The sequence below is a fragment of the Thunnus maccoyii genome, chromosome 18 (assembly GCF_910596095.1).
Source record: "Thunnus maccoyii chromosome 18, fThuMac1.1, whole genome shotgun sequence".
Lineage (NCBI taxonomy): Eukaryota > Metazoa > Chordata > Actinopteri > Scombriformes > Scombridae > Thunnus > Thunnus maccoyii.
This window is the reverse complement of record NC_056550.1, coordinates 13,479,417-13,506,924: the sequence shown is the minus strand read 5'-3', so window position 1 is coordinate 13,506,924 and position 27,508 is coordinate 13,479,417. Positions and strand designations below refer to the sequence as shown.

The window sequence follows — 27,508 nt, the reverse complement described above, 5'->3', positions numbered from 1 at the left end:
GCTTGTTGTTCCACACAGAGGGATCGTTACACAAACCATGGGTTTCTCTCCCTTTTTTTGCAGTTCCTGTATTAATTGATTTGAGCAAAAGAAAAGAATCATTATTTGCAAGTCGTTTTCTAACTGCCATGTAAACAACTTAACCAAGTTACCGTTGTTGAATTATGGTTGGAATTGGAGTAGCTGTAACCCAATTAACAGATTTTGTGTTTTGTTTCAGTTCATGACTCACTGCACATAGAGTAAACTAGATAAAAAGAAATGTTTCTGCACATAAGTGTCAATAATTGATGAGTGAATTCATCAACACAAAAACAAACAAGAGTCTCATTTTATGGCATGAATAAGATGCATTCTGCTGACTGTCCTGACCTGTGATCAAACAAAACACTGAACTCTGAAATTGTGTAAATAGATGATCGAATGTCTCAGCTTTTAAACTTCTTTTTTACAGACCAATCAAACAGCAGCACCTGTTTTTCATTAACACTTGGCTCTGGTCTGGATTAGAATTTTCTTAAAGCTAAGTCTGCAACAATTTTTAATGATGATTCATTATCTCATGATATGTTGAGTCTTGTGCTATCCTGGTTTCACCACGTTAAAACAGTATTCATCTCTTTCACACAAACATAAAGGCCTTTTGATAGGCCTGTCTGGGTCTTGGCTAGAAACAAGGGCTTGTGCATGTCACAAGGGATAGAAATGGTCTCACTGATAAATCATTTATCTGTGTGTGTATGTGAGGGTGTGTTTTGGATCAGGCATACGGTACATGCTGTTAAAAGACACTCCCCTGTTTTTGCACATCTAACTTGTGTACATAGAATTAAAACATTGACACAGGTTTGACTAATAAAATACAGTTTAATAAGCACAATTTTCAACACTCTAGAAAAAAAATACAAAATTATAAGAAAAATACAGCCCTGTTTTTAAAAAATATATATACAGACACATACGATACATTATCAGTGATGGCTGTCCTTGACAGACCCTCAATATTTTCATATCAGTTTTATTTATCTATCAGAGTAATTTATATCCCCATAATCTCTGCAAGAAATATAATAATTAACAGTGGGTCATTATTATTCGATAAGATATGCTCAAGCATGACATTGTTGCATGAATGAAGCCTGCGGCCTTTATGACCATGGCAGATCAGTGCATGATATACTGTAAGAGACATTTTTCAGTTCAGCTATTTCTGTACAAAAGATGAGTTTACACTATTAACACAGCTATCATGCTCAATATGTCCAGCTGTGTTTTTGGTGAAACACAAATCCCTTAGATCTCCCTTCTTCATGTTACATAAATATTCAAACTATCATGAGGTTTTTGATATTATGTGATGTCTTTGTAAATTTGCAGGCAGGTTACAATTCATTCAAATGTTGAAACAGGTTTATTTACAGCAGATGTCTCAACATATGCCATGGTGGTCAGAGTCTGCAGGCTTTATTCACTCGCGTGCTGATCACATTGGGAGTTTTTACTCTGGTTCTATAGACCAACGAAGTATAGACAAAGTTGAGTGACTGGTCGAGTTGCTCTGAAACCCTGAAGACTCTCCACCCATCCTGACACATGATTTGAGATGGGTGAATCACAGTATTTGGCCTTTCATCACAAGACTATTGCGTCAAACCTCTATATCAATCTTTACTGAACAACATTCACAAAATAAGTAGCTAAAATAGTACACAATAAAATTGAACATAAGGAGGCAAAACAAAACATACAATGGAAACAGCATCTTTAAGAGAAATAAAAATCATATCTACATAGCCTTTGTCAAAGGATTATTTAAGATTTGTTATGGAGCAGATGTCTTTAAAATACATTTTGTTGTGGCCCTGATTTTTCTCCAGTTTATCACTAATCATCCTCATCACCTCCAGCTTGGAGTGCATGCTTTAACTATTCCATCCCTGAGTATAAATCGTGCTTGGACTCCTGGAGCGATTGTCATACCTGAGCGATACTCATAGACATCATAAAAGGGTGTCCCAAAATCAGTGGATGGTGTGAATTTAGTTGCCCACTGCCACTGCCACCAGTCATATTCATTTGTGCCTTTATCTGCAGAGGTGTAGAAGCCGACCCAAGAGTTGTTAAATTCTTTCCTCCACTCTCTGAAAGACTTTTTCACATATAAGCGAGCACAAGCCTTACCATCCTTTACAAGGAGTTGTAGTTTTGCATGGCAGCCTGTTATATCAACTGCATTTGGGTTTTGAAACTCTGTACCTCTGCATATCTCCTGTCCCACCCCGGTCCAGAAGCAGCACTGTTTCCTCACCTTATGCAGCCGGGCCTGAAGGCCATCGTTCAGGGGTACTGAGGTGTCGTAACTGCCTTCACTTCTCCCAATCGTTTTGTAAAAGCTGGCCTCCTGGCCCTCATTGTCCTCGAAAAGCACTACCATCACACCTTCCGTAAGACGATGTCGAGTAACATGTTTCCACAGAATCTTGGCTTTTCCATTTACGCCGGTCACCACCTCAAGTGTTATCTGATCCTGATGCAAGAGCTCTTGCAAGGTCCCCGTAACTACAACATCATGGTTTTGTCTATTTTCCGGAATGCTGATGACAACATCAGGTGCGTTTCTTTTTGCCACACGCTGGGATCTGTTGTTTTGTTGGTTATTGGAGGACTTATCCTGAATCACAATAAACAACAGCAGTCCAAGGCATGCAAGGTTACCCCATATGTTTCTTAGGTGCCTTAACTGGGAATCATTAATGTTACTTCCAAAGTCATCTCTGAGCTCTGACAGTGAGTTCCTGTGGTTTTCTTCCACAGAAAATTCTCTAATCTGTCTTAAAAGGTTAGGAGTGATCCAGTAGGTATGAGCGGGATCATAACTCGTCCCTGCGTTTGAAGTTCCATAATGCTGTGTGATATACACTTGATCTATTGTCTGCCCAGCTTGCCGTCCTGTGTTTTGCTCCCTGACTCTGAATATGATCCGGTCCAGGTTTCTTCCCACATACTCTGTCGGGGGATGAAGAACATACTGTGGAAGTGGTATGGACGTGTCTTGGTTGAGATTACCAACAGTGTAGTAGCGGTATCTTCCTTGAGGCAGTGGGTCCAACAGTCCCTCATAGTTCCCATAATGATGAGAGCCATAATCTTCGTTTGGATCAAAAGTCAGCCGTATGACATCGTTATTGTCAATGTCGACTGTGTTGGCAAACCAGTGGAGCAGCACAAGACTGTGCTTGGGCACAGACCAGTCAAAGTTGATTTTCTTCAAATCGTTGATTGACTTGAGCTTTTGCACAGCTGACACAGAGGTGAGGACAAGGAACAGTGCTACACAGCAACTCACAGATCTTCCTGACATCTTCATCATCCTGTATAGATATTAAAAAAAAGTTATTGTGTTATTCATCCTCACTGTACATTCTCAACCCATACATGTATTTGTAACCAGGGATGCATCTTATGATTATTTTCATGATTAATAAATCTGTAATAAAATGTCAAGCCATAACCAAACAACAATACAAAACAATAACATGTTTTGACTTGATGACTATTAACCAGGAAATGAAACCTAATAGTGAAATGACTATGAGATGGATGTCAGTGAATATGTGTATATCTGTAGTTGCTGAATTTGGACATATTAGTGTGTGTTCTTCATTACTATGTGAAAGAGTATACTTATGACTCAACACAAATTTCAGTGCAACAAAATGCAATTCAATCTAATCCAAATCTAATCAAACTGAACAAACTGTCAACTGCATCGTCTTTAAATATTAATCTCACCTAAAGCAGAGAAATGTTCACAAAGACAGCTGGAGTTAAATGATTCACTAATCATGAAGAATAGAAGCCAAGATAAACAAAAAAAATAGTGATAATTGCAGAGCTCACCTACATTAGTCAGCTGCCGTCAGGTATCTGATCTGTGTGTTCGTGTGAGAGCAGGGTTAACTCCTCTTTGGTTACTGTTTCCTTGTAAATGAAACTGGGGAAACGAGCACTACTAGTGGTTACAGGAAGTTTGGCAATACAACTGTTTAGATTGAACTTCTTTTGGATGTGTAAAAAGTGAAGTATTATTACATTCTTTTATTGGGGTTTAAAAGTCATGTGCTTGTATAAAAGCAAAAGCTGATTATTGTATTTGCAGTTATCAGTGTCCATAAAGAGGATTCATTCAATGTGTGAATCATCTGACAATTTTATGAACAGGTTTAAATGTAAACTAGCCTGTGCAGGTCCAACTTTAAAACACTGTGTCCTTTAGACTGCAGAGTAAAGAACTAAGATATTTAGTAGAGCCTGACTGATTATTAGCTAGTATCTGCTTATCACAAATCAATAGCAAATTGCAGTACATATTTGTTTTATAGGGTGTCTCCTGAAATACTAAAGTTCAATGTTCAACTATAAACTATCCCTCCTGAGAGTCAGTGCATATCTGTGTAACAAGTCTTGATAATCAAATTTGAAGGTCTGTTGTTGTGTCTCTCATTTCCAGTCATCTACTTTCCGTTTATATGTAAAAAGGAAAAAAAAGCAAGAAGGAAAATAAAAACAAGAACAATAGATAAACAGCTCTGGCAACAATCATCATCATTACTATTCCTATGATATTGTCTGTTTTCTGGAGTGTTGTAGAAGAAATCAGGTTGTGGGTTTCTTCTCGCCGCATGCTGAGGTCTGCAGTAGTGTTGGTTAGAGGGGCGTTTGTCCTGGGTCACAATATACAACAGCAGTCCAAGGCACGCAAGGTTACCCCATATGTTTCTGAGGTGCCTTAACTGGGAATCATCAGCGTTAGTCCTGAAGTGATCTCTGAGCTCTGTCAGTGAGTTCCTTTGGTTTTCTTCTACAGAAAATTCTCTAATCTGTCTTAAGAGGTTTGTACTGATCTGGTAGGTATATGCTGGATCATATCTTGTCTCTGCATATGAAGTTCCATAATGCTGTGTGATATACACTTGATCTATTGTCTGCCAAGCTGTGTTGTGCTCCCTGACTCTGAATATGATCCGGTCCACATTTGTTCTCGCATACTCCTCTGTTGGGGGTTGGATAACATAACGTGGAAGTGGTTCAGATGTGTCTTGGTAGAGATTGCCAAGAGTGTAGTAGCGGTATCTTCCTGGAGGCAGTGGATCCAACAGCCCCTCAAAGTTCCCGTAATGATGTGAGCCATAATCTCCATTTGGATTAAAAGTCAGCCGTATGACATCGTTATTGTTAATGTCGACTCTGTTTGCAAACCAGTGGAGCAGCACAAGACTGTGCTTGGGCACAGACCAGCCAAAGTTGATCTTTTTCAAATCATCGATCGAATTGAGCTTTTGCACAGCTGACACAGAGGTGAGGACAAGAAACAATGCTACACAGCAACTCACAACTCTCCCTGACATCTTCATCACCCTGTATAGATATTAAAAAAAAGTTATTGTATTATTCATCCTCACTGTACATTCTCAACCCATACATGTATTTGTAACCAGGGATGCATCTTATGATTATTTTCATGATTAATAAATCTGTAATAAAATGTCAAACCATAACCGAACAACAATACAAAACAATAACAGGTTTTGACTTGATTACAGTAATGACAAACGATGTTCATGATGAATTATTTATCTGTTGATCTGGTATTTGATTAATCAAATACATAACACAATTCTTAGCCAGGAAATTAAATAGTTAAATATTTCAAAACTATGAGATGGATGTCAGTGAATATGTGTATCTGTTGTTGCTGAATTTGGACATATTAATGTGTGTTGTTTATTTCTATGTGAAAGAGCAGAGAAACATACACAAAGACAGTTTGAGTTAAATGCATCACCAATCATGATAAGTGGAAGCCAAGATAAACAAAGAAACAGAAATCCGAAATTTGCAGAGCTCACCTACGTTAGTCGTCTGCCGTCTGATCTCTGTGTGTTCGTGTGAGAGCAGGTTTATCTCCCCTTTGGTTACCGTTTCCTTGTAAATGAAACCAGAGAAACCAGCACTGCTAGTGGTTACAGGAAGTTTGGCAATACAACTGTTTAGATTGAACTTCTTTTGGATGTGTAAAAAGTGAAGTAGTGTTACGTTCTTTTATTGGGGTTCAATAGTCATGTGCTCATATAAAAGCAAAAGCTGATTATTGTATTTGCCGTTATCAGTGGCCATAAAGAGGATTTATTCAATGTGTGAATCATCTGACAATTTTATGAGCAGGTTTGAATGTAAACTAGCCTGTGCAGGTCCAACTTTAAAACACTGTGTCCTTTAGACTGCAGAGTAAAGAACTAAGATATTTAGTAGAGCCTGACTGATTATTAGCTAGTATCTGCTTATCACAAATCAATAGCAAATTGCAGTACATATTTGTTTTATAGGGTGTCTCCTGAAATACTAAAGTTCATTGTTCAACTGTAAACTATCCCTCCTGAGAGTCAGTGCATATCTGTGTGCATATCAAGTCTTGATCACCATATTTGAAGGTCTCTTGTTGTGTCCCTGATTTCCAGCCATCTACTTTCCCTATCTATTAAAAAAGAAATGGGAAAAAAGTCCAAGACAAAACAAAACAAAAAGAACAATAGAAAAACAACGACAGCTCTGGCAACCATCATCATTATTATTCCTATGATCTTGTCTGTTTTCTGGAATGTTGACGACAAAATCAGGTTCTGGGATTCTTCTTGCTGCCTGAAGAGGTCTGTTGTTGTGTTGGTTAGAGGGGTGTTTGTCCTGGGTCACAATATACAACAGCAGTCCAAGGCACGCAAGGTCACCCCATATTTTTGTGAGGTCGCTTAACTGGGAATCATCAGCGTTACTCCTGAAGTGATCTATGAGCTCTGTCAGTGAGTTCCTGTGGTTTTCTTCCACAGAAAATTCTCTAATCTGTCTTAAGAGGTTTGTACTGATCTGGTAGGTATATGCTGGATCATATCTTGTTCCTGCATATGAAGTTCCATAATGCTGTGTGATATACACTTGATCAATTCTCTGCCAAGCTGTGTTGTGCTCCCTGACTCTGAATATGATCCGGTCCAGGTTTCTTCCCACATACTCTGTCGGGGGATGAAGAACATACTGTGGAAGTGGTATGGACGTGTCTTGGTTGAGATTACCAACAGTGTAGTACTGGTATCTTCCTTGAGACAGTGGGTCCAACAGCCTCTCAGAGTTGCAGTAAGGATGTGAGCCATAATCTCTATTTGGATCAAAAGTCAGCCGTATGACATTGTTATCAATGTCAACTATGTTGGCAAACCAGTGGAGCAGCACAAGACTGTGCTTGGGCACAGACTGGCCAAAGTTGATTTTCTTCAAATCTTCGATTGAATTGAGCTTTTGCACAGCTGACACAGAGGTGAGGACAAGGAACAGTGCTACACAGCAACTCACAACTCTTCCTGACACCTTCATCATCCTGTATAGATATTTAAAAAGTTATTGCTTGCATGATTCATCCTCACTGTACATTCTCAACCCATACATGTATTTGTAACCAGGGATGCATCTTATGATTATTTTCATGATTTAATAAATCTGTAATAAAATGTCAAGCCATAACCAAACAACAATACAAAACAATAACATGTTTTGACTTGATGACAATTAGCCTGGAAATGAAACCAAATAGTGAAATGACTATGAGATGGATGTCAGTGAATATGTGCATCTGTAGTTGCTGAATTTCGACATATTAATGTTTGTTCTTCATTTCTATTTGAAAGAGTATACTTATGACTCAACACAAATTTCAGTGCAACAAAATGCAATTCAATCTAATCCAAATCTAATCAAACTGAACAAACTGTCAACTGCATTGTCTTTAAATATTAATCTCACCTGAAGCAGAGAAAGGTTCACAAAGACAGCTTGAGTTAAATGATTCACCAATCACAGTAAACAACAGAATAGCAATCAGAAAATTGTAGAGCTCAAGTGCATCAGTCTGCTGCTGTCAGGCATCTGATCTGTGTGTTTGTGTGAGAGCAGGTTTAACTCCCCTTAGGTTACTGTTTCCTTGTAAATGAAACTGGGAAAACCAGCATTACTGGTGGTAACAGGAATTTTGATAATAGAACTGTTTAGATGAAACCTCCTTCATCATTTATGAAAATGAAAGTAGTACTATCCTCTTTCAGTCTTTTGTTGAGGTTTACCAGTCATGTGCTTTTAGATAAGCAAAAGCTGATTGTATTTGGAGTTATCAGTGGCCATAGAGAGGATTCATTCCTCAGTCTGTGAATCATGAGGCAATTTTATGAGCAGATTTAGATGGAAACTAGCTTGTGTAGGTAAGTTTGACACAGTGTTGAACTGAAGGAATCAATAGCAAATTGTGATAAATATTTGTTTTATAGGCTGTCTCCTGAAATAGTAAAGTTTAATATTCAATTGTAAAATATATTGATCACGAAATTTTAGAGATTGTTGCCTGAAATGTGTGTGTATAGTATATTTGGTGAAATTTAGTCTAAAAAATGTGAGGATTTTGTCATTTTGCCTTTATTGGACACTGTATAGTTTGCCAAAAAGCATTGGTGGAGAAACGGTGATGACCTGCAACACAAGATTTCCAGCTAGATTCAGTATGCGGTGGTTATTAGTGGGTAATATAGATTTATCTAATATATTTATATTCATACAGGTTGATATTGTATCCTCTCTTTATAAGATTCTCAATAAAAATATAAATTCCATAATTTTCAAAATATAAACAATATTGGACCAATACTAATACCACCTGAAAACACTAATATGCTGCCTCTCCTGTAATTATGATTGGATCTGTCACGTGCTGTCTGTAGAAGGAGGAATAGTTTTAGTTAAAATATGATTTTTAACAGCCTTGTTTAGCTGCCTGCATCACTGCTGCAACTCTAGCAGCAACCAGCAGGAGATGCTGTCTCACAGGTAGTTAGCCTCACACACCTGGTAGGTATCAAGCCTGGAGCTTTGTAAAATCTTTGTGACAGTGCAGCATTTAAAGTCCATTATAGTTTACAATCAGAAGCATACTAAACAGAGGATCAGCTGGCCGGCTCTGTGTTTGTATACATACAACACATATAGCTCAATCTGGGAAGCTGTTGTGAGGGTGCAGAAGCTCATTTCAGCTCATCAACAGTGTCGTTTGGTTGTAAACTATAAATCCTCCAAACCAAGGAAGTACTTCCGCTTTTCCAGAAAACTGGGTTCATGTGTCACATCAATAAACACCCATGGAGGCATACTCTTGTGTTGCTCTTCATATCCTGGATGCTTTGGTATTCCCTTTGGGCAAGGCAGAAAGAGAGTCAAAAAAACACACAAAGGAAACGTCTAGTTTTTTCTCTGGTCGCCACCCACATCTTTCACATGGGCAGCACAAGAGCATCATACAAACAATCCTGTATTCCCACATATCTCTCTCTGCTTTTTAAAAATTCTTTTCTACTGCTCAGATACCTCAACATGTACTGTTAACAATTCAGCTTAAAATACATTTTTTTTGCTGGGAAATTAATTACAATATTAGTGTTGTATGACGGAAGTGAGGCAAGATTTGACCAACCTATCCTCCCATCTCTCACTAATCCTAAGGCACTGCAACTTATTGTACACTGATTTATTAAACCTACAGGACACAAGACATCTGTCTGTCCTCCCTTTATATGATAACTATATTTTATACATTCACCTGAATGGGAACGTGTGTCCACACATTTGACTGGTACTGTCCATTTCATTTACCTCACTTTACACTTTCAGTAGAGGGAACAACACCAGCCAATGATGCATTTTATATAATGCACCCAGTGAGTCATCTATCATCATGTTTCTGTGTTATGAAAGACCTTGGACAGCTGCGAGGAACGCTGTCAGGGGTCAGCCAGGCAGCCCCATAGTCCCGCCTGCCAAATGCATGACACCATCTTGGCTCTGAGCAGCCCAGAAACATCAGCTCCTGCCATTGACTTTCTGTCACTACGTCTCCTGTCTCCTCAAAATGAAGATCTTTTTATCTGAGAAGGCCGTGTTCCCAGCAGGGCAGCTACTCTGTAATAAAGGAGCATGCCAAGTTATGTTGGATCAAACAAATGATGGTTGGCTCACTCTGCGTGCATGCGGGGTTCACTGAGGAGTCAGTGCGTTTAAGAAGAAGCTTCGGAGGGGAGGGAATGGAAATCTTTTTTTATCTTACAAAAGGCCTTTTTTAAGCTATTAATTAATAACATCTGTAAAATCATGTCTCAACTTACATAGTTGATCAACACAGACTAAGCTAAAGCCTTCGGTGAATTGTGTATGTTGGGTGTCAGTGACGACAGGGACAACAGTTTTACAGTCCAAGGTTTGGTGTAAAAGAGAGAAAGACAAGCCTGAGTTATTAGCCAGACCTAAAGAGAGTATAAGAGAGGCTCCAGGGAGGCGGCGATGTGGGGAAAGAGGCGAGAGGAAAACTGGCAAGTGATTGTTTGCCTGTAAAATTTGTCTTTTTTAAACAACAGAGCAACTACGCCATACCACTTTGCCTCAGAATCGCTACTGTGTTACATTTACTGAATAAGGGTGTTAGTAGTTGTTTTGCATTGGATGGAAAAGGCAAAGAACGCGTTGCCTATGCTTATAGGTTATATTTCGTCTTTCTGTTCACTGCACTGTGGGTTTGCTTTACCTCCAGCACTGTAAAAGATGTAAGGCAGGAGAAACGTGGCACTTGTGCAATATCCTCCCATCATCATGTCTGCATCATCCACAGGATAGTTTTATAAAGAAAGCAGGGCGTAAATCTTAAGGAACTGACTGTGATATGCTGGTAAGTGAACCGAAACAGAGCTGACCCAGCAAGCTGAAGCCAGCAAACTCCCTCTAGTATTTTCTACAATCACTAGTAACTCCTGTCAGTTTTATCTACATTTTAGAATCTTCGGTTTAAACACATGTTTTTTATTGGGGCAATAAAGTTGAGATTGAGAGAGAGAGGGAGATGAAAAGTGAGAAGGCTAAGAATCCAGAGTTTTAAGACGGGGGGCCCTTAGTTTGGGGGAAATGTAGGGTTTCTCACATTGTAAAACTTGGCACAGCATGAGTTTGTTGTAACTCCATATTTGGTAAGACCTGATTTTGATCTTACTAGGACATCTGTGTTTGTGTGTCAAGTTTTTCTTGTATTTTGTGTGTTTATATACTGTATGTTGGTTCAGTGCAGAATTTTGAAGGATAAAGATGCCTCAGATTGGTTAGAGTGGACATGTTATAAATTCTGCACTGGGTGTAGCAGGCAGCGAGCGCTGAGGTGGCAGCATGTGCAGGGAGAGGAGTTTATCTTGGCAGCTACGTCTCTGTAATGAATTGAAAAAATCCATCTTTCCAGCATGTTGTGTCTGTTTTTTCAGGAACATGACTCTTCATCCCAGGGAATGCAGGTGCTGCTGTCCGTCCATGTGTGTGTGTGTGTGTGTGTGTGTGTCTGTGTGTGTGTGTGCGAGCTCATGTAGCTGTAAGGTTGCACTCAAGCCCCTGCACTGGTGTGTAATTACACTTCCTGTGAGGCTGGAGACAGCTGTTTCCTCTCCTCTTTAATCACACAAATATACATACTCTATAAGAACAGTAATCAGCCAAAGTAATTGGTTCGCTCTCAGGTTTTAAAAACTAAATGAAGGCATAGCTGCATTTCTAGCTATTCAGCAACTGTCGAGGGACTTTTAAGTATTGAATTCTTTTGCTTTTTATTTCCAAAGATAAACTGTCATTCCTCTCTTTGGTTCCCTCCCTAAAACACTACATTTTCTTCTTTTGAGAAAGAAGAAATGTCTATATCTTCGCAGCACAAAAGAATTCCTGAATTACATGACTATCAAAAACATTTCCCTCTGGAAAAAAAAGAAAACAAACATTTGATTTGGATATTGAAATTGAGATGTTACATAATACAGTAAGTATTTCCCAAAACTGTCCAGCCCTGGTTCACAGAGAGCATTGATGTCCCAAAGGTGTTCAGCTGCAACATGTTTTCTTAGTGTCTCAAGAACTAAAAGCAAAGTTAATCAGAGCACCGACATATGCAGTGTCAAAGGGAATCCCTGTAGTTTGATGTGATGCGTCTCAGGTCTGTGTGAGAGGAATGAGAGGGATGTGATGAATGCAGAGCCTGAGGAGCAGATGAGAGGGTCAGGCCAGGTAATTAGGGTTGTAAATAATCCCTGGTGCTTAGGAGACGGACATTCAGCTGGCTCAAAGGCTGCAGTCAACCTCAGTGTGAAACGCACACTCTCTAACTCCTTCGCTGTTACACAATCAACCAGCATCTCTTTGTTAAGTTAATTTATTTTTCCCACTCACACAATATTTAAACTCTGCTGTTGACGAATACACATCCTTCTATCTCAGCCAAAGATCCCTTTTTTTTTTTTTTGTGCACACAGGTTGGAAGTTTTGTTTTTTTTTTCTTTTTGTTAGGGGGGGGGATTTGAAGGAAGTGGGTGTGTCTTGTTGCCTTGCGTGCTGGGTCACATGACACGCATGGGTGGGAGGGGCAGGCAGGGAGCCTCCAGAGCCACAGCAGAGTTTGGCCTCTCACTGGAGCGCTGCACTTCGGCAGGGGACGACTCACACACACACACAAACACACACTTCAGACACGGTGAGTGTTCTGCATACCGGGAGAATACATGTGTGTGTGTGTGTGTGCGTGCGTAGTTGGGTATGTGTGTGATGTTGGTAGTTGGAATTAGAGGAATAAATGTTTTTCTCCTTCATTGTGTGTTTTGGATGCCTCTCTTCTTCCCTGGAAGAAAATGATGTGGTTATCAGTTGTTTTCTCATACTTACCCTGATAAATATCTCTGCATGCCTTTCACTCTTGACTCAGGAGCTCAGCTTTTTGTATGTGTCTAAATATTACTGGTGTTCTAGCTGTCCAGTGTCAGGCTCAGTATGCATTGTGGTTGTGTTTAAATGTTGTCTGCAAAGAAAAAATGGCTTTGAGCTCAGGTGAGAAGAATTTGGTATGTTTTCCATTTATGTGTGTGTACATGCATGCGCATAATTACCATTGTTAATGTTTTGCATACCCTCTGTCTTCCGTCGTCCTCAATGTTGTGTTTCTGCTCTGTGGCAAGCTTTGTAATCAATCTGTCTTTGCATAACACCCACACACACACACATATGTATATATACAGAGGGATGTTCCATCATGTTTCAGTTTACTACTCTGTTTAAAATTCAGTTTTCAGTTCTTGTTAAAGTTTCCTCCCTCCTGACATTATGTGCAGCAAAGTGAAAGGTTAGCTCCACACATGTGGTCAGTAGGCTTCATAGAGTGTGGAGGAGAATCTTTCAGTTTAGTTTTTGCTTTGGAAAGTACAGTGAAGGCATCGTCTTGGCTACTAATAATAGGTGGAAAGAAGTTCTTATTTATTTCCAGTGGGAAATGCTAGGTGTCAAATCAAAATCAAAGGATATTTCCTTTTTTTCATTCTAAGCTGTTTTGTTCACCCTACAGCTTATGTTTCTCTTTGAAGTTAAGTTTTCATCACTGCTTTTCTGATTAGTCTTTCTGTCAGTGTTTAAATTGTGAGAAAGTGGCTTTCTGGCAATGTGGCAGCAGTCAGAAAACAAAGCTGAGCCTCAGCATTGTATCATCCAGGCTTTTGTTGTCTAGGGTTGACCAGGGGGAATACAAGGCATAGCTCTCTCACAATATCAAACTGATGGAAAACAGCAACCACCCTTCACCTTTTTAGAGAGTCACCCGCCTCTGGTTTGCCTCACAAGCATGCACACGAACGCATTCTTACTCACACTGAGCTGTTGAAAGGAGCTCTGTTGTGGCCCCTGTGCATTGCCAGGCGAGAACAGACAGTAGCCTTTCACCAGTGTTTGATGGGACGTTGAAAAGGTCATCGTTACCTTCTCTATCTTGCGTGTCTTTGTGTGTCAGTGTAGGTTGTGAGTCAGCCAATAAGGCAGTGCAACACGATTATGTATCTGTTGAGGAATTCAGCATCATAACTTTGAGATGCAAAATATTTCATGAATGTAACTGGAGCTCTGTAATGTAAAAATGATAAGGTTTCATCTCTGTAGCTTGACATGCTGTACATTCTCAGAATAGCTAGTTTTGAGTTTTCTAGCTTGTGGATGTACATGTGCGCATTCATATTGTGTTCATTATGAAAGTGGGTTGTAAAGTGCGAGGTATAAGAAGTTGTTTTAGTTGCACTTACAGTAAAGCATTTGTGGCATATAGACTTTGGAAACAAAATGTAGTAATTCAAGTGTCTCAAGACATTCAGCTATAAACCTCGACATACTGTAATGTAGTAACAACCACAGTCCTGAACTATTTAAAGTGTAAGGCTGGACTTAATCCCTAAGTGGAGTGGGTAATGTAAACAGAGTCAAAAATTAGGTCTTGGAATTTAAAAATAGAGCATGTCCTCTATAAGACAACAAGGACTGTAATACTGTACTGTATGTAGAGGTTGTACTAGGCCTACTTTATCGTGTGCTGACGTATGAAGCTCAGACATCAAAGATGTTTATTATGATACTGATGTTGTAACGATTTCAAAGGTTAAGTGCCGATATCAGTGATAAGGATGCCACAATATTTGACTCAAATGTTAATGAATGAAATCATGTCGAACTCATATTAAAGGATCAGTGTGTTGGACTTAGTGGTATCTAGCGGTGAGGTTGGAGATTTCAACCAAATGAATACCCCTCCCCCCCACCTCCACCCCTCCAAACACAGGGTTCTGCCAGTGTATTACAAGCCCGGCAGCCCGCCAAGTCTGAGTTGAAAGCCTGCCAGGCTTAAGCATCGGGGATTTCTTTTTAAATGTATTTTAAGATGTTTTCTAAACTAAAATGTGTCATACAAGTAGCATAGACCCCTTAAGGAATAGCTTAGTGCATAGCGAGTGTGAAGTTGAGAGATAGAGAGAGAGACAGAGAGAGAGAGAGTGTGTGATGGTGAGGCTGCAGCTACCAGAGTAACCCGCCTACCATTCAAGAGCAGGCTGAGCAGGCAGAGAGCAGGAGAGTTTCTGCCGAAAACAAGCACCGAGACCCGGGGAGACATGAGAGCAGCTGCTCGCTAGCAGCTACGCGTGTTTACAGCAGAGAGCAGGAGGGAGGACAGACGTCTCACTCCGCTATTCTGTGCTGCAACTCTGGATGCTGTGGACAGAGCAGACACTTGCAGTTTATAATTGTGTCGTCTGAATAAGTATTGATAACATGCTTACTATTTTACAAAGTAGACATTTTTTATTTTATGACCGTGGGCGCTGAACACAAAAATGAACTAAATGGGTTTTATTTCTATTTTTTTAAAAAGCAAAATGACTTTGGGGGCTGTAGGGCAAGTAATGTAATCAGTGTATGCCCGCACACCGGTAACACCTTTACACACTCATCACCCCGCCTCCCCCACCAGGCCTACCAACTTTTCTGGCAGAAACCCTGCAGGCGTGTAGGAGAACCTATGGTGGCCATGAAATTCGCAAAAAAACCTCTATCTCCAGTGTTTGGTTTGTCCATTCTGGGCTTCTGTAGAAACATGACGGAGCAACATGGCAGCCTCCATGAAAAAGAATCCACTCCCTATATAGATGTAAAGGGCTCATTCTAAAGTAACAAAAACACAATGATTCTTATTTTCAGGTGATTATACACCCATGAAAACATACTTGAGGATATTGTATTTCATTTCTGCCATTAGATCCCCCTCATTCTTACACATTGGTCCTTTTAAATTACCATAGTTAGTAGTTGGGGTCCTACTGTGCTCATGAGCTTTGTGAGTTATGTGGGTCAGTCACAGTCCATAAATACTGCTCTGACCAGCTTTATATCACACACAGACACACGCACACACACACACACACACACACATATTGTAGAGTGTCTCAAAGAGCCTGAGGACTCCTGCTGGCCATGTTGTTGATAGAATGATGGATGTGTGTTTGTGCACATTCACACGTACAGTGAAACACTTTATTAGTGGCCTTAAAGACCTTCAGCCTTCCCATCTTAACACTGAAAGAAGGTGAATGCACCTCTAGTTACTTAAAGTCAACCAAGCGTTTAAGTACTATACCATGTTTTCAAGAGAGTGTGGATAGGTGTGCATGGATGATATTTATGTCACATTTATTATGATAATGATAGGTGGGTCCTGTGAGAAAGCGGGTTCAACTCACTATGAGCCCTTTAAAACCTGACAAATGTCTTACTACAACCTATAACTACACACCTGCCACAAGTCCCAATTACACCTCACCTCTGAGTATTATGGGATGTCGTGATATTTCTAGAGGAAATATCTAGTGTCTAAATGTTTAAATATACTGATATTCATCCATATAAAATATTTTTTTCCTGATGTTTGTTTTCATACTGCTGCATATGGACACCAAATTGTATGTGAAAATATGTTTTATATGACTTTGACTTCAGTTCTTCTGACTGGTGTCTCTGAGGTGAGGTATGTGTGAGGACAGAGGTCAGATTCCTGAGCCCCCTGGCCATGTAGACCCATGTTCGCTGTCAGCCAACCATTTCACTGATACACTTTGACCTGTGCACTAAGATAAAGAACTACATTGGCTAGCTTCCATAGTTTAATGATTTTAATAACTCCTGTCAGTGAGCAGCTAGCAGATAATAGCTAGCTAACTCATTATTCTTTCTGTTTGCAAGGAGCCTCAGACAATGGGCAAGTTTCTGATTGATTTAGCCTTTGTGTAAACACACTTTGGGGTTAATGTTTAGCCGTTGCTTTGGGCTAGAATAATGTTTTGTGAGGCTTAAAATTTCAGTCAGTTGCAGTGACACTTATGTGAGGAATTTAGTATTGCGGTGGATTTGCTTCCTTCAGTTAGAAAATGAATGAGATTGGTAAATTGGTCCTTAAGGTTTAAATGCTCTTTGTTCATTTTTCATATGTGGATGAAACCTTGCAAAAGGTAGTTTGTTGCAGTTGAATGACATTTTTTCTCATGAGCTACACAGTGTCAGAGGCGGTTGAAGAGCCTAGAAAGACTATAGCTCTCTTGTGCACCAGCGTATTGTGAAGAAAGAACACATTCCTCTGGCAGTCTAGACAAACCTGTGGGCTTCGACTATCGTTACTGCAGTTTACAAACATTTCTCAAAGGGATGCTAAGATACACTCGCTGCTGATGCTTCGTACACTGACATGGACACAATTTCGGCCTTTGGTGTGTTGCATTGATAGAGAAGCATTGATTTGTAGCTGTGTGAAGGTGACAGGTAGTTATCATACATACCTTTTACAAAGTATTTTGCATACAAAATACTGTGTGGTGTAAACAAGATCATACTTGATGAATGGAAGAAAGCATACACATATCTGACACACAGACGGATACACACACACGGTGTCCAGTGCCAGGTGACACGATGAGCGGGTTAGACCCTGCAGAGGTCAAAGGGCACATTTCTCCAGAGAGCTGAATGATGAGGACTCTGGGAACTAGGCCTTGCTGCACAAACACTCGGACTTTAATAACACAGCAGACCATGTTTGCACTGCCACCACTCCAATTTCCCCCTTTTATTAAGGGATTCACTGTAAGAGGGTGGGAAAAAGTGTGTGTATGTGTGTGTATGTACATAGTGTTTATGTCCCTCCCTTGGGCCTGTCCTAAACCCATGTGGTCTAATTGATTCTGTGCTGGAGGTTTGTGTGGAACCCCAGTTCAAACTAATTTAGAGGCCACATGCATTTCATTTATTCTCAGCAGTGTTTGTGCCATCTCCTCCTCTTTGGGGAAATCAACCATAAAAAGCAAGTACAAGAATCATTGGAAAGTCCTCCAAGAAACCTTTTTAGATTTTATCACAGTGAATAAGATTCGCAGCAGCCCACACACTTCTGAAGAAGCATCTGGGTCACTATCAAAACAAATGTTGCCATGTTAAGATGAGACTAGGCTGCAAACCGCCGTTGTCCTGTCTGGGAATGTAAATAAGAGACAAAAAAGGAGCAGATGTTTCTAAAGAGGGCCCACAAAAAGATTTTAGACCAGAACAAAGATGCAAACGACCCATTTAGTGGTTCAATCCCTTAATTTGTGTTTGACATGAAGCTTCAGACAAGTAGTGGAATGATTTGACATAAAATACAAGCATTCAAGTCCCCTCCCCCATGTGGAGGGATTGTTAAGAGTTGCCTGTCTCAAGGTTCTTTTATTCTCATTCATGGACAAATTAGTTCATTGGTAGTTTTAATATAGACAATATATATGTAGGTAAATTGAAGAAAACATGACAATACAGATCATACTTATTATATATGTATTACTTCATACTTGTGATTTCTACATACTGTATCACACAGTCCTAGAAGTGTAAAATAAAGGGAAAGGATTTGTAGAATCCAAGTTTTAAGGGTTCAGTGATGAATCACTCTTCTACACAAATGCTTCCCGTGGTCCAATTTTCCAGTCCTTCCTTTCTCTGGATTCCTCTCTTGTGATTCAAGTCAGTTTGTACAGGGGGTCAAACCACTGGTTTGTTCTAAGGGGACTAACCTCAGCGCAGCTCTTTTCCAACCTAAACTGGGAACATGACCTCTGACCTGCTCGCCACGCTGTCAAGATCAACACCCTGGACAGCTGGAGCATGGCTCAGTGGTTTTGACCACATCTCCACTAAACATAGACGACTCAGTCGCAGTGTTCTTCATAGTTCTTCGTAGTTTGAGTGCATTTTGAAAAGGCCATGCAGTGAACAGGGACATGTTTAGCTGGTTTCAACTGTATTTACATCTTGAATTGGAGGCCTGTCTGCAGTTAGTGAGGAATGCCCAAGGCAAAAGAAGAATGAATCACAAATTCTACTCCCCACAGTTTTTTCCCTCCCCTCCTCCTCCATTACACACTCCTTCCTCTGTCCTCTTTTAACTGACTTTATCTTTTCTACCTTCCCCTGCTCAATGATCCTTTTCCTTTTTACTTCTCCTCTTTATCTTGTGCTTCTCTTCACCATCTTCTTGACTACATCTTTTCTCACTACGTCTTTCCACACTCTTTTCTCCTCCCCACTCTTGTTTCACCTCTTTTCCGCCCTCTAAAATGCTTTGTGGTATAAGAGACTGCCCGCCATATTTACAAAAAAGCAAAGCAATCTGATACTGCTGAAAGCAAGAAAAAAACATGATTTTTTAGTGCCTGTAATTGAAAACAGGATCACAGCAAGTCAAATGAGTCATTCTCTGCTTTCCAATTGCTAAAATTAATTTTGCTGTCTTATAGACTCAAAGGAAACACATTATACATCCATCCCATCCCATAACTGAACCTGATACAGGGGAAAAGCTTTTAGAAAGTAGAGCTGAGTCTTGATTTAACTCTTTAAATCAAGAATGTATGGCAGCCAGTGTTTATGCAAGACATTATGAACTGATTTAAACCAAATTAATAACTATTGCCATTTTATTGTGCACACAGTGAAGTAAAATTGTCATTGCTTTTAAGCTCCCTTGTTAGGAAAAGGAGATTCTTTCTGAAGAGTATCTGTGGGATAGCAGGATGATTACAGTGCATCAGTGAACTCAGTACTGGATGGGAAAACATGTGAGTCAGCAGGGCTCACCTGACAGTCATTACAAACACTGCAGGCGTCATAGCATGATATTTGATTAATTGCTCACATAATTGCTTTGAACAATTCAAGCCAGATCAGTTGACCTGCAGCTGAGAGAGGCTCATTTAACACACCGCCATGTTTATGCCAAAACCAAATAATTCAAGTGAGAACATCCACCAAACATATTCAAATAACTGATGTTCCTACAGTATGCGACCTGGCGTGAACCTGATTTTTTTTTCAGTCGTTTGGTAGAGTTGGAGTAATGTCCACCAGCTGGTAAGTCACCAGAACCTGACATTTTTCATGGGGGGGTCAAATGTCTTAACATTTATAGGGTCGTGCTCCAACCGGCTGTCTCCTGACACCTGTGTTTACTGGCTAAGACCCACTATGGGTCTGCGGCTCCTTGGCAGGACATCATGGAAGAGATGAAGGTAGTGGAATACCTCTGATAAATGGTCACTGTATCCAGATGTTTAACAATAGGCTGCTCCTTAAGTCCTTCACCATTTTGCATTTATTTGCTCTCAAAACAACACCAATGACACATGACGCCTCACTCACAGCTTGACATTCTTATATCAATATCACTACACAGTTTACATAAATTGACGACACAAGACTGAAACAGTTTACTACCTACTTGATTTATTTTCATTGTTGGGTTGAGCTGGGTTTCCCACAGTAATGGTCCAAGACTTTAAAAGTGAGGTCTGTGTTCCTTTGTGTGTTGTATGTTTGCCAAGTAGTTTACAGTGTTTGACTCTACTTTGACTTGGGCAAATGGGCGGTGTGGATTCATCACAGCCCAGTTAACGATTCTTTGAAGAGTCTTTGCTGCTTCTATCTGGGAAACCAGCTAGTTAAGATGCAGGACACACTAACATACCTACAACCATGCTAGTCTTTTTGTCTCAGTCCCACTCTGTCTCGACGGCTTTTAGTATTATTCCACCCACACTAAGAGATTAGTGTGTGTACTATTTGTTAAACAGACAGCTTATTAATAGAATATATGTGGGTAGTATTGTTCTCAGTACCTTGTACTCAAACAAAGAAATGAGGCACTTGTTTCAGGACAAGATCTTGTCTCAGGTTCTGTAATTGTTTGCATATGTAAAGCCTTCAAAAATTGAAATACTGACTAGAGATAAGGGGCCAGATCACAGAGCCACTTAAACTTGGTCATGACCAAAAACTTCTCACTATTCATCATGTACTTCAACACAGTGATTAGTGGAATCCAGGTGAACACCCAGTGTCCTTTTATTTGTTCTTCTTTTAAACCCACACTGATCACAAAACAGGTGGTGTGGATACAGAATTGGGAAACAAAATCTTAGAGACTGAGGAAATGTTGATCGTGCTTCATCTGCATCATGGTCTCACATTTTAAATGAGGATGAGAGTTGTTATATTTGAGTGTTTTTTCTAGTGTAGCTGCTGTTTGAAGATATTTGAGTCCACTGACGCTGACACTATCTCAAGTGTCTTTTAACCCCATTCATTTCATCTTCAGTCCCTTTGATGCTTTGCTGGTATCCCGCCTTAGGTGACGCTTGGTAGTCGCAACCTTGCCTGTCAAAGTGTGCTAGCCCCTGGCCAACATGTCTGTTTACAGCACATAGCTGTCAGAGAAACATTGGTGGAGCAGAGCGAGAGAAGGATTTACATCCACAGTGGCAAGTGGAGGATAACAAGTAACAAAGGTTGTGTGATGCGGAGATGAAGGTAATCAAAAGATGTGACTACAAGGGAGTTTAAAAAATAGACAACAAAACTCAATGTTCAAGATAAAAGCCAGATGAGCATTAGATGGGAGGAAGGAAGGAGTAATGTGCAAAAATAAGAGGGGGGAGTCGAACAGGGGAGACAATAGAAAAGCAATGACTAAGAGATAAGGACAGGGGAAACCTATGACACAGGAGATAGGACAGAATCTGTGTGTGGAGAGAGGAAAGGGTGAGGTTGAGAGAATCAGACACAAGCAGAGGTATGGGAATGTTGGAGGTGCAGAGGAGAGGTGGAGGGCAGTAAGTTGCAGTAAGTTGCTGACCGACTGCTGGAACAGGATGAGGAAGTGGTGTAGGAGGCCAGGAGAGCTGCTTCTGTTACGCCCCTGAAACGGGGAGAAATAATCACAAGAGTGATACGAGTGATTTCTTCAGTGAGAGCGTTTACTCGAATGAATAATTGAACATATACACAATCTACAAATAAACATATAAACAGGCTACCCTGCTTAACAAGCTGGTTATAGTAGCATACATACCCTATTCAAGTTACACAAATATACAGTATTTCTTTGAGACATAATTCCTATTCTCTCTACTGTTACTGGTAAATAATATACTGCTGTAACTCAGTAACCTCTCATAACCTTGTAAAAGTTACTAAATAGACAATATAGAAAAACTGTGTAAAATACATCTGCATATGTAGACAATTGGATTCACAAAATGGCGGAAGCAATTGGCGTAGTTACGGGTTGAACTCTGCTAACAAGCGGGAGCTAGCTCGCCAGACACTTTACCATACTCGGCAAACTTTACTTTAACTCACTTGAAATGTTACACATACATTCACTTGACACTCAAACATATTAGAAAACTTATTACAACCACCTTAATAGTGTCAAATGCCGACAACATACCTGAAACGGGGAGAAATAATCACAAGAGTGATACGAGTGATTTCTTCAGTGAGCGCGTTTACTCGAATGAAGAAAACACCGCGAGTTCCCCTGGATACGTGGGTGGAGACAAAAGCAATCGATCTCACGCTAGTAGATTAAGACTACTTTGCGGATCACTGATAATACCATTATAGCTGAACCTCTGACAATAAAGGATGAAATGAACAATGAATTAATTAAAGACCTTTTAAAATTTTAACCTCTTTTGACATAATGAATTCCTACTTTTTTTAACCCATTTTAAACACATCTTATAAATTGTTTCTCATGACTATGATCTTTTTAACCTTATCACAGCATTTTAAGTGTACTGTCCTTTTTAAGCTTGTATGGCCCTTTTAGTGCATCATTCTTTTATCACATACTCCCCTACAAAATAAATGTCGTCCCGACATTAAACCAATTAATTAAACAATTTTCTCTCCTTTTCTTTTCAATCTCTCATGAGCTTGACAATGAAGGGCTCCTGTGAGTTGGTACACAAACAAAGGTCACAGTCTGATGACTCAACAGTCCATAATCACAGGGCTACAGTCCATATTCGGTGACTGGCCAATGCATAAACTGTCTATCAGCAGTTTTTCAACAGTCCATTAGTTTTGCATGGCAATGATACACAGTCTGCAAATTGTCCATGACAATAGTTTTGAAACAGTCCATGAATAGTCCATGGCAACAGTCTGTGTGAACAGTCTATGTATTGTCCATGGTGTTCGTCAAACTTAGTCAAGTCTGTAGGCTCATGGTTTGCTGGAGTCCATACATGAAGGGGGGCTGGAAGTAGTATGGCTGAAGGGGCGGTAGCCATGGGACCAGTCCTGATGCATGGTAGACAGGTAACATCTGAGTTGCTGGCTGGATACTGTAGCAAGAGGGGATGCCAAGCTGATCGTAGGTCATACGTCTTGGTGGGTGTCTCTCTCTTTGTGGCAGCTGGTAGGATGGCTCCTCAGGTTCAGCAGCACTTGACGAGGGAGAGGCATGTGGTGAGTGTTCATCAGGCAAATTTCCAACAGGTAAGTCTATTTCCTCACCAGGCAGGTTTTTAGCAGGTGTGCTAGACTCCTCCAGCTGATCTTCCCCAGGAGACTGTGCTTGTGGTGCAACAGGAGCTGGCATTTCAATTCTCTCTTCCACTGGTGGGTGCCTATGTTCAAGCGCCATCCTCGATTCACACAAGGTTTCGTTTCTTTCTGCAGGCACTGGGGGGGCTCGGAGTGGCTCATAATGGAGTTCATACTCATCCCCGCTGTCCTCATCAGATTCCTGAGTTTGAGATGCAGGCTGGTATTTCTTTTTCTGTGTCCCTTTTCCATTTTTTGTAAACTCTGGTGATGTCTCGAAAGGTAAGTGATCACAGGGCATTAGCAAGTTTCTGTGCAGAACTCTGGAGCATCCCTTACCCCTTTCTGGTCTCACTTCATAAATTGGCAGGTTAGACCCCATTCGTCTCACTACTGTGTGAACTGTGTCCTCCCAATAGTTCCGGAGTTTGCCTGGTCCTCCCCTGGGTGTCAAGTTTTTGATCAGGACGCGCTCACCGGGTTGTAGTGCTGAACTCCTTACTTTTGTGTCATAGTACCTTTTACTCCTTTCAGCAGCCTTCTGAGCATTTCTGTTAGCAATGGCGTAGGCTTCTTCCATACCTTGTTTCCATTTCTCCACATAGTTTCGCTGGTCACTGGAGCCTGATTCTGTGTGCAGTCCAAAGAGCATATCAACTGGAAGCCTGGGTGATCTCCCGTACAGAAGATAGTATGGCGAGTAGCCTGTCACTTCACAACGTGTACAGTTATAAGCATTCACCAGTTTGTTCAAGGACTCTTTCCAGTTTGATTTCTGTGCATCAGTCAGTGTCTTGAGCATCTGTAACAATGTCCTGTTCATACGTTCCACTTGACCGTTCCCCATCGGGTGATAGGGCGTTGTCCTGGACCCAGCCACTCCGCTGAGTTTCTGTAACTGACTGAACAACTGATTCTCGAATTCTCCCCCTTGGTCGTGGTGGATGCGAGAGGGGAAGCCAAACTTCAGGGCGAAGTCATTGAAGATTAGGTTGGCAGCAGTTTTCCCTGACTTTGATGTGGTGGCGTATGCTTGAGCAAAACGCGTGAAATGATCAACAAGGACAAGGATGTACTCATATCCGCCTTTGCATCGGTCAAGATGGAGGAAGTCAATGCATATCAACTCAAATGGCTGTGTTGTCACAATATTTGTCAAGGGAGCTCTTGTGTCATGGCAGGGTTTTTTCTGTTTTAGACAAGAGCAGGCTTTAGTCACATAGTGCTCGATGTCTGATTGCATATATGGCCAGAAGAAACGGTCACGTACTAGGGATACTGTGCGATCAGCGCCTTGGTGACCCATGTTATTGTGCAACTCTTCCAACACCTTTCCTTTGTATCTTTCTGGCAAGACCAGTTGCTCACGGGCAGTGGTAGTTCTGTACAGAACGCCATCATCATCTATTGTCAATTTGTCCCATTCCCTGAACAAGCATTTCGTCTTTGGACTGAGCTCTCTCAGCTCCTTAACTGGTGGCTTGGAACCTGACAGTTTGCACTCTAGCACAGGACAGATAACTGGATCAGACTCTTGTGCTTCTCGTAACTGTTCTTTTGGTATGGGGCTGATAGATGCAGTGGCTGGCTCACTTTCAGCTGAAACTGACATGGATACAGCCGTGAGTGACCAAGTTGCAGGGGACTCTTTCTGTACCTCAACAGCTTGGATGGCAGCAGTGATGGTGTTAGGTAGCAGTTCCTCACAATATTCTCTCATTAGTGACTCTACATCCAGCGGCATTCTCGACAAAGCATCAGCATCACTGTTCTCCTTCCCTGGTCTGTACTTGATTGTAAAGTGGAAATCAGCCAACTCTGCAACCCACCTGGAAGTGGTTGCGTTCAGCTTTGCAGTCGACAGGATGTAGGTGAGCGGGTTGTTATCACTATACACAGTGAAAGTTGGAGCATAGTACAGATAATCGCGGAACTTGTCAGTGATTGCCCATTTTAAAGCCAGGAATTCTAGCTTGCCTGCATGGAGGTGATAGTTCTTTTCAGCTGCCGTTAACGAACGAGAGCCATAAGCAATGACTCTAAGCTTGCCATCTTGGTGTTGATACAGTACTGCTCCCAAACCTTGGTGTGATGCATCAGTGTGTACAATGAATGGCTGAGTGAAATCAGGGAAACCCAACACTGGTGGATGGAGCAGGCAGTCAATCAAATGTTCAAGTACCTGTTGGTGCTGATCTGTCCACTTGATCAGTTTATTTGAGGGCACAACATGACTCACTTTCTTTAGTCTTGTTTTTATTTCTCTGCTGTTGACAGAGACTTCATCTGTGTCTGCTTTTAGGAGCTCATATAGACAGCTGGCTTTTCGTGAAAAGTCTTTGATGTACTGCCTGTAGTAGGTGAGTAAACCAAGCATTTTCCTGAGTTGGCCCACAGTCTGAGGTCTGATATCTTTTAGTGCTCTAACAGCTTCGAAGTCGGCTGGATCAACTTTACTGCCCTCTGCAGATACTATTCTGCCCAGATAGCGGACCTCAGGCTTGAATAGATCACACTTACTTGGCTTGAGTTTGATGCCATGCTCTCTGAGGCGTTGCAGCACTTTTTGTACATCATTCACATGGTTGTCAAAGGTTTTACTGAAAACCAGTGTGTCGTCCAGATAAGGAATGCAGATGTTATCCCGAAGCCCTTCCAAACACTCCTCCATACAACGTTGGAAGGCCGCTGGGGCATTCATGAGGCCGAAGGGGATGCGAATCCACTCATAAAGTCCCCATGGGGTAACAAAAGCTGTCAGTGGTCTGCTTTCTTCCGACATAAACCCCTGGTGGTAAGCTTTCCCCTGGTCTAAGAGAGAAAACCAGGATTTACCACCTAAACTGTTCATGATGTCTTGGACCCGAGGGATAGGCTGACGATCAGGATGGGTCTTCCTGTTCAGGTCTCTGTAATCTATGCACAGCCGAAGGGTGCCATCTTTTTTTCGCACACACACAACGGGTGAGGAGTATGAGGAGTTTGACTTCCTGACCCAGCCTTGTGCTATTAGGTCGTGGAGGTAACCCTTCATTTCCTGGTACAGGGGGCTAGGCACTGATATATATGTGCGTTTGACAGGTTCAGTGTCTTTGAGGGAAATGGTCATATGCAACTTTTCAATACAGCCGATATCACTGTCTGACTTTGAGAAGGAATGACACTCTTCTCTGAGCATCTGTTTCACTACCTGTCTCTGATCCTCACTAAGGTGACTAAGATCCACTGGTGGATCCCACTGTTCACTGGCACTACTTGTGGGCTTCATGCTGGTGTGACTCACTGTGGCTGGTGTTGCAACTTTCTCAAATACCTGGGCGGGCAGGACTGTCATAATGGTTTGTACTGTGCCAATTAATGTGCGCCCTGGTAAAACAATGTCATGGTCAGTTGGGTTAGAAACATCAATTGTGATGACTGGGAATACACCTTTCCTGACTCTGACTAGTGTGTCATAAAACTCAAGACCATCTGGCCATTGTGGGTTCAGGTCTGGCTGAAACAGCATGGTCATGTTCTCTTTGAAGGGCTGTGTAGCTACACGACAGTTGACTTGGATGCTGCTGTGTTTTGAAACTGCAACCTCCTCTTTCTTCGTTTTTACTGCATACTCATCTTCTTGCTCTGCGCTAACAGCCTGTATGAAAGCTCTCACTTTGTTTCTTTTGAGGCTTGGGAAAGCTTTCCTCACTGTGTGATACCGTTTAGTCTTTTCAGTCTTTGTCAGGATGTGCTCAATAACATTGAAACCTATGATGGGATGAGACAGGTGCCAGCCTTTCATTATAAGCACTGGAATGATCAGTTCTTCTGCTTGGTCAGTTTCAGAGGCTAGCCGGAAAACTGTTTCAATCCATCCCAAGTACGGCATTTCAGTTCCGTTTGCGGCAGTCAATGTCAAGTCATCATGTGAGTCAAGGATCTCTGAAACATCTCTCAGCCTTGTGGTTGGGAAGTATTCCTCTTTCCATCTTTCATCAATTACCGACACCTGAGAACCTGTGTCCCATAGAGCTTGCAGGTGGTGGCCATTTAGGTAACATTCAACAAGACACTGCCTGCCAACTAGCGAGGTGACTTTGCGGGGGTGGCCAACTCGAGGTAGGAGGGGCGGAGTATCAGCAATTTT

The 27,508-nt window shown here is 41.1% G+C and overlaps 3 protein-coding genes across 11 annotated transcripts in view; 1 reads left to right on the top strand and 2 right to left on the bottom strand.

The window, feature by feature from the left end:
• Positions 1–27,508, top strand: part of LOC121883599 (septin-9-like) — a 76,802-nt gene that overhangs the window by 35,271 nt on the left and 14,023 nt on the right. Inside the window, exon 1 of one of the 5 annotated variants that reach the window (XM_042391941.1) lies at positions 12,563–12,637. The exons of the other annotated variants lie outside the window; for them this stretch is intronic. The gene's annotated coding sequence lies outside the window, so the exon portion shown is untranslated. Of the gene's footprint in view, positions 1–12,562; positions 12,638–27,508 lie in introns of those variants that run through there. 5 annotated transcript variants of the gene reach the window in all.
• LOC121883601 lies at positions 848–7,948 on the bottom strand. 5 transcript variants are annotated; one of them, XM_042391945.1, is made up of 3 exons: positions 7,852–7,948; positions 7,025–7,429; positions 848–2,963 (listed from the first exon to the last, which is right to left on the bottom strand). In XM_042391945.1, exons 2-3 carry the CDS (start codon positions 7,426–7,428, stop codon positions 1,898–1,900), a joined length of 1,470 nt encoding a protein of 489 aa, XP_042247879.1. In that variant the 5' UTR covers position 7,429; positions 7,852–7,948; the 3' UTR covers positions 848–1,897. The 5 variants fall into 5 exon arrangements, with proteins under 5 accessions (XP_042247879.1, XP_042247880.1, XP_042247878.1 ...); XM_042391946.1 differs by lacking the exon at positions 7,852–7,948 and having other exon boundaries at positions 7,025–7,659; XM_042391944.1 differs by lacking the exons at positions 7,025–7,429; positions 7,852–7,948 and adding an exon at positions 5,914–6,148 and having other exon boundaries at positions 848–3,371.
• On the bottom strand, positions 4,504–5,988 carry LOC121883602. The gene is made up of 2 exons (XM_042391948.1): positions 5,910–5,988; positions 4,504–5,418 (listed from the first exon to the last, which is right to left on the bottom strand). The coding sequence occupies exon 2, from the start codon at positions 5,412–5,414 to the stop codon at positions 4,515–4,517; it is 900 nt and encodes a 299-aa protein (XP_042247882.1). The 5' UTR covers positions 5,415–5,418; positions 5,910–5,988; the 3' UTR covers positions 4,504–4,514.

What these genes read in the sequence shown, in the direction of transcription:
- LOC121883602 (XM_042391948.1), bottom strand. Translation starts at nt 5,414, where the DNA reads ATGAAGATGTCAGGGAGAGTTGTGAGTTGCTGTGTAGCATTGTTTCTT.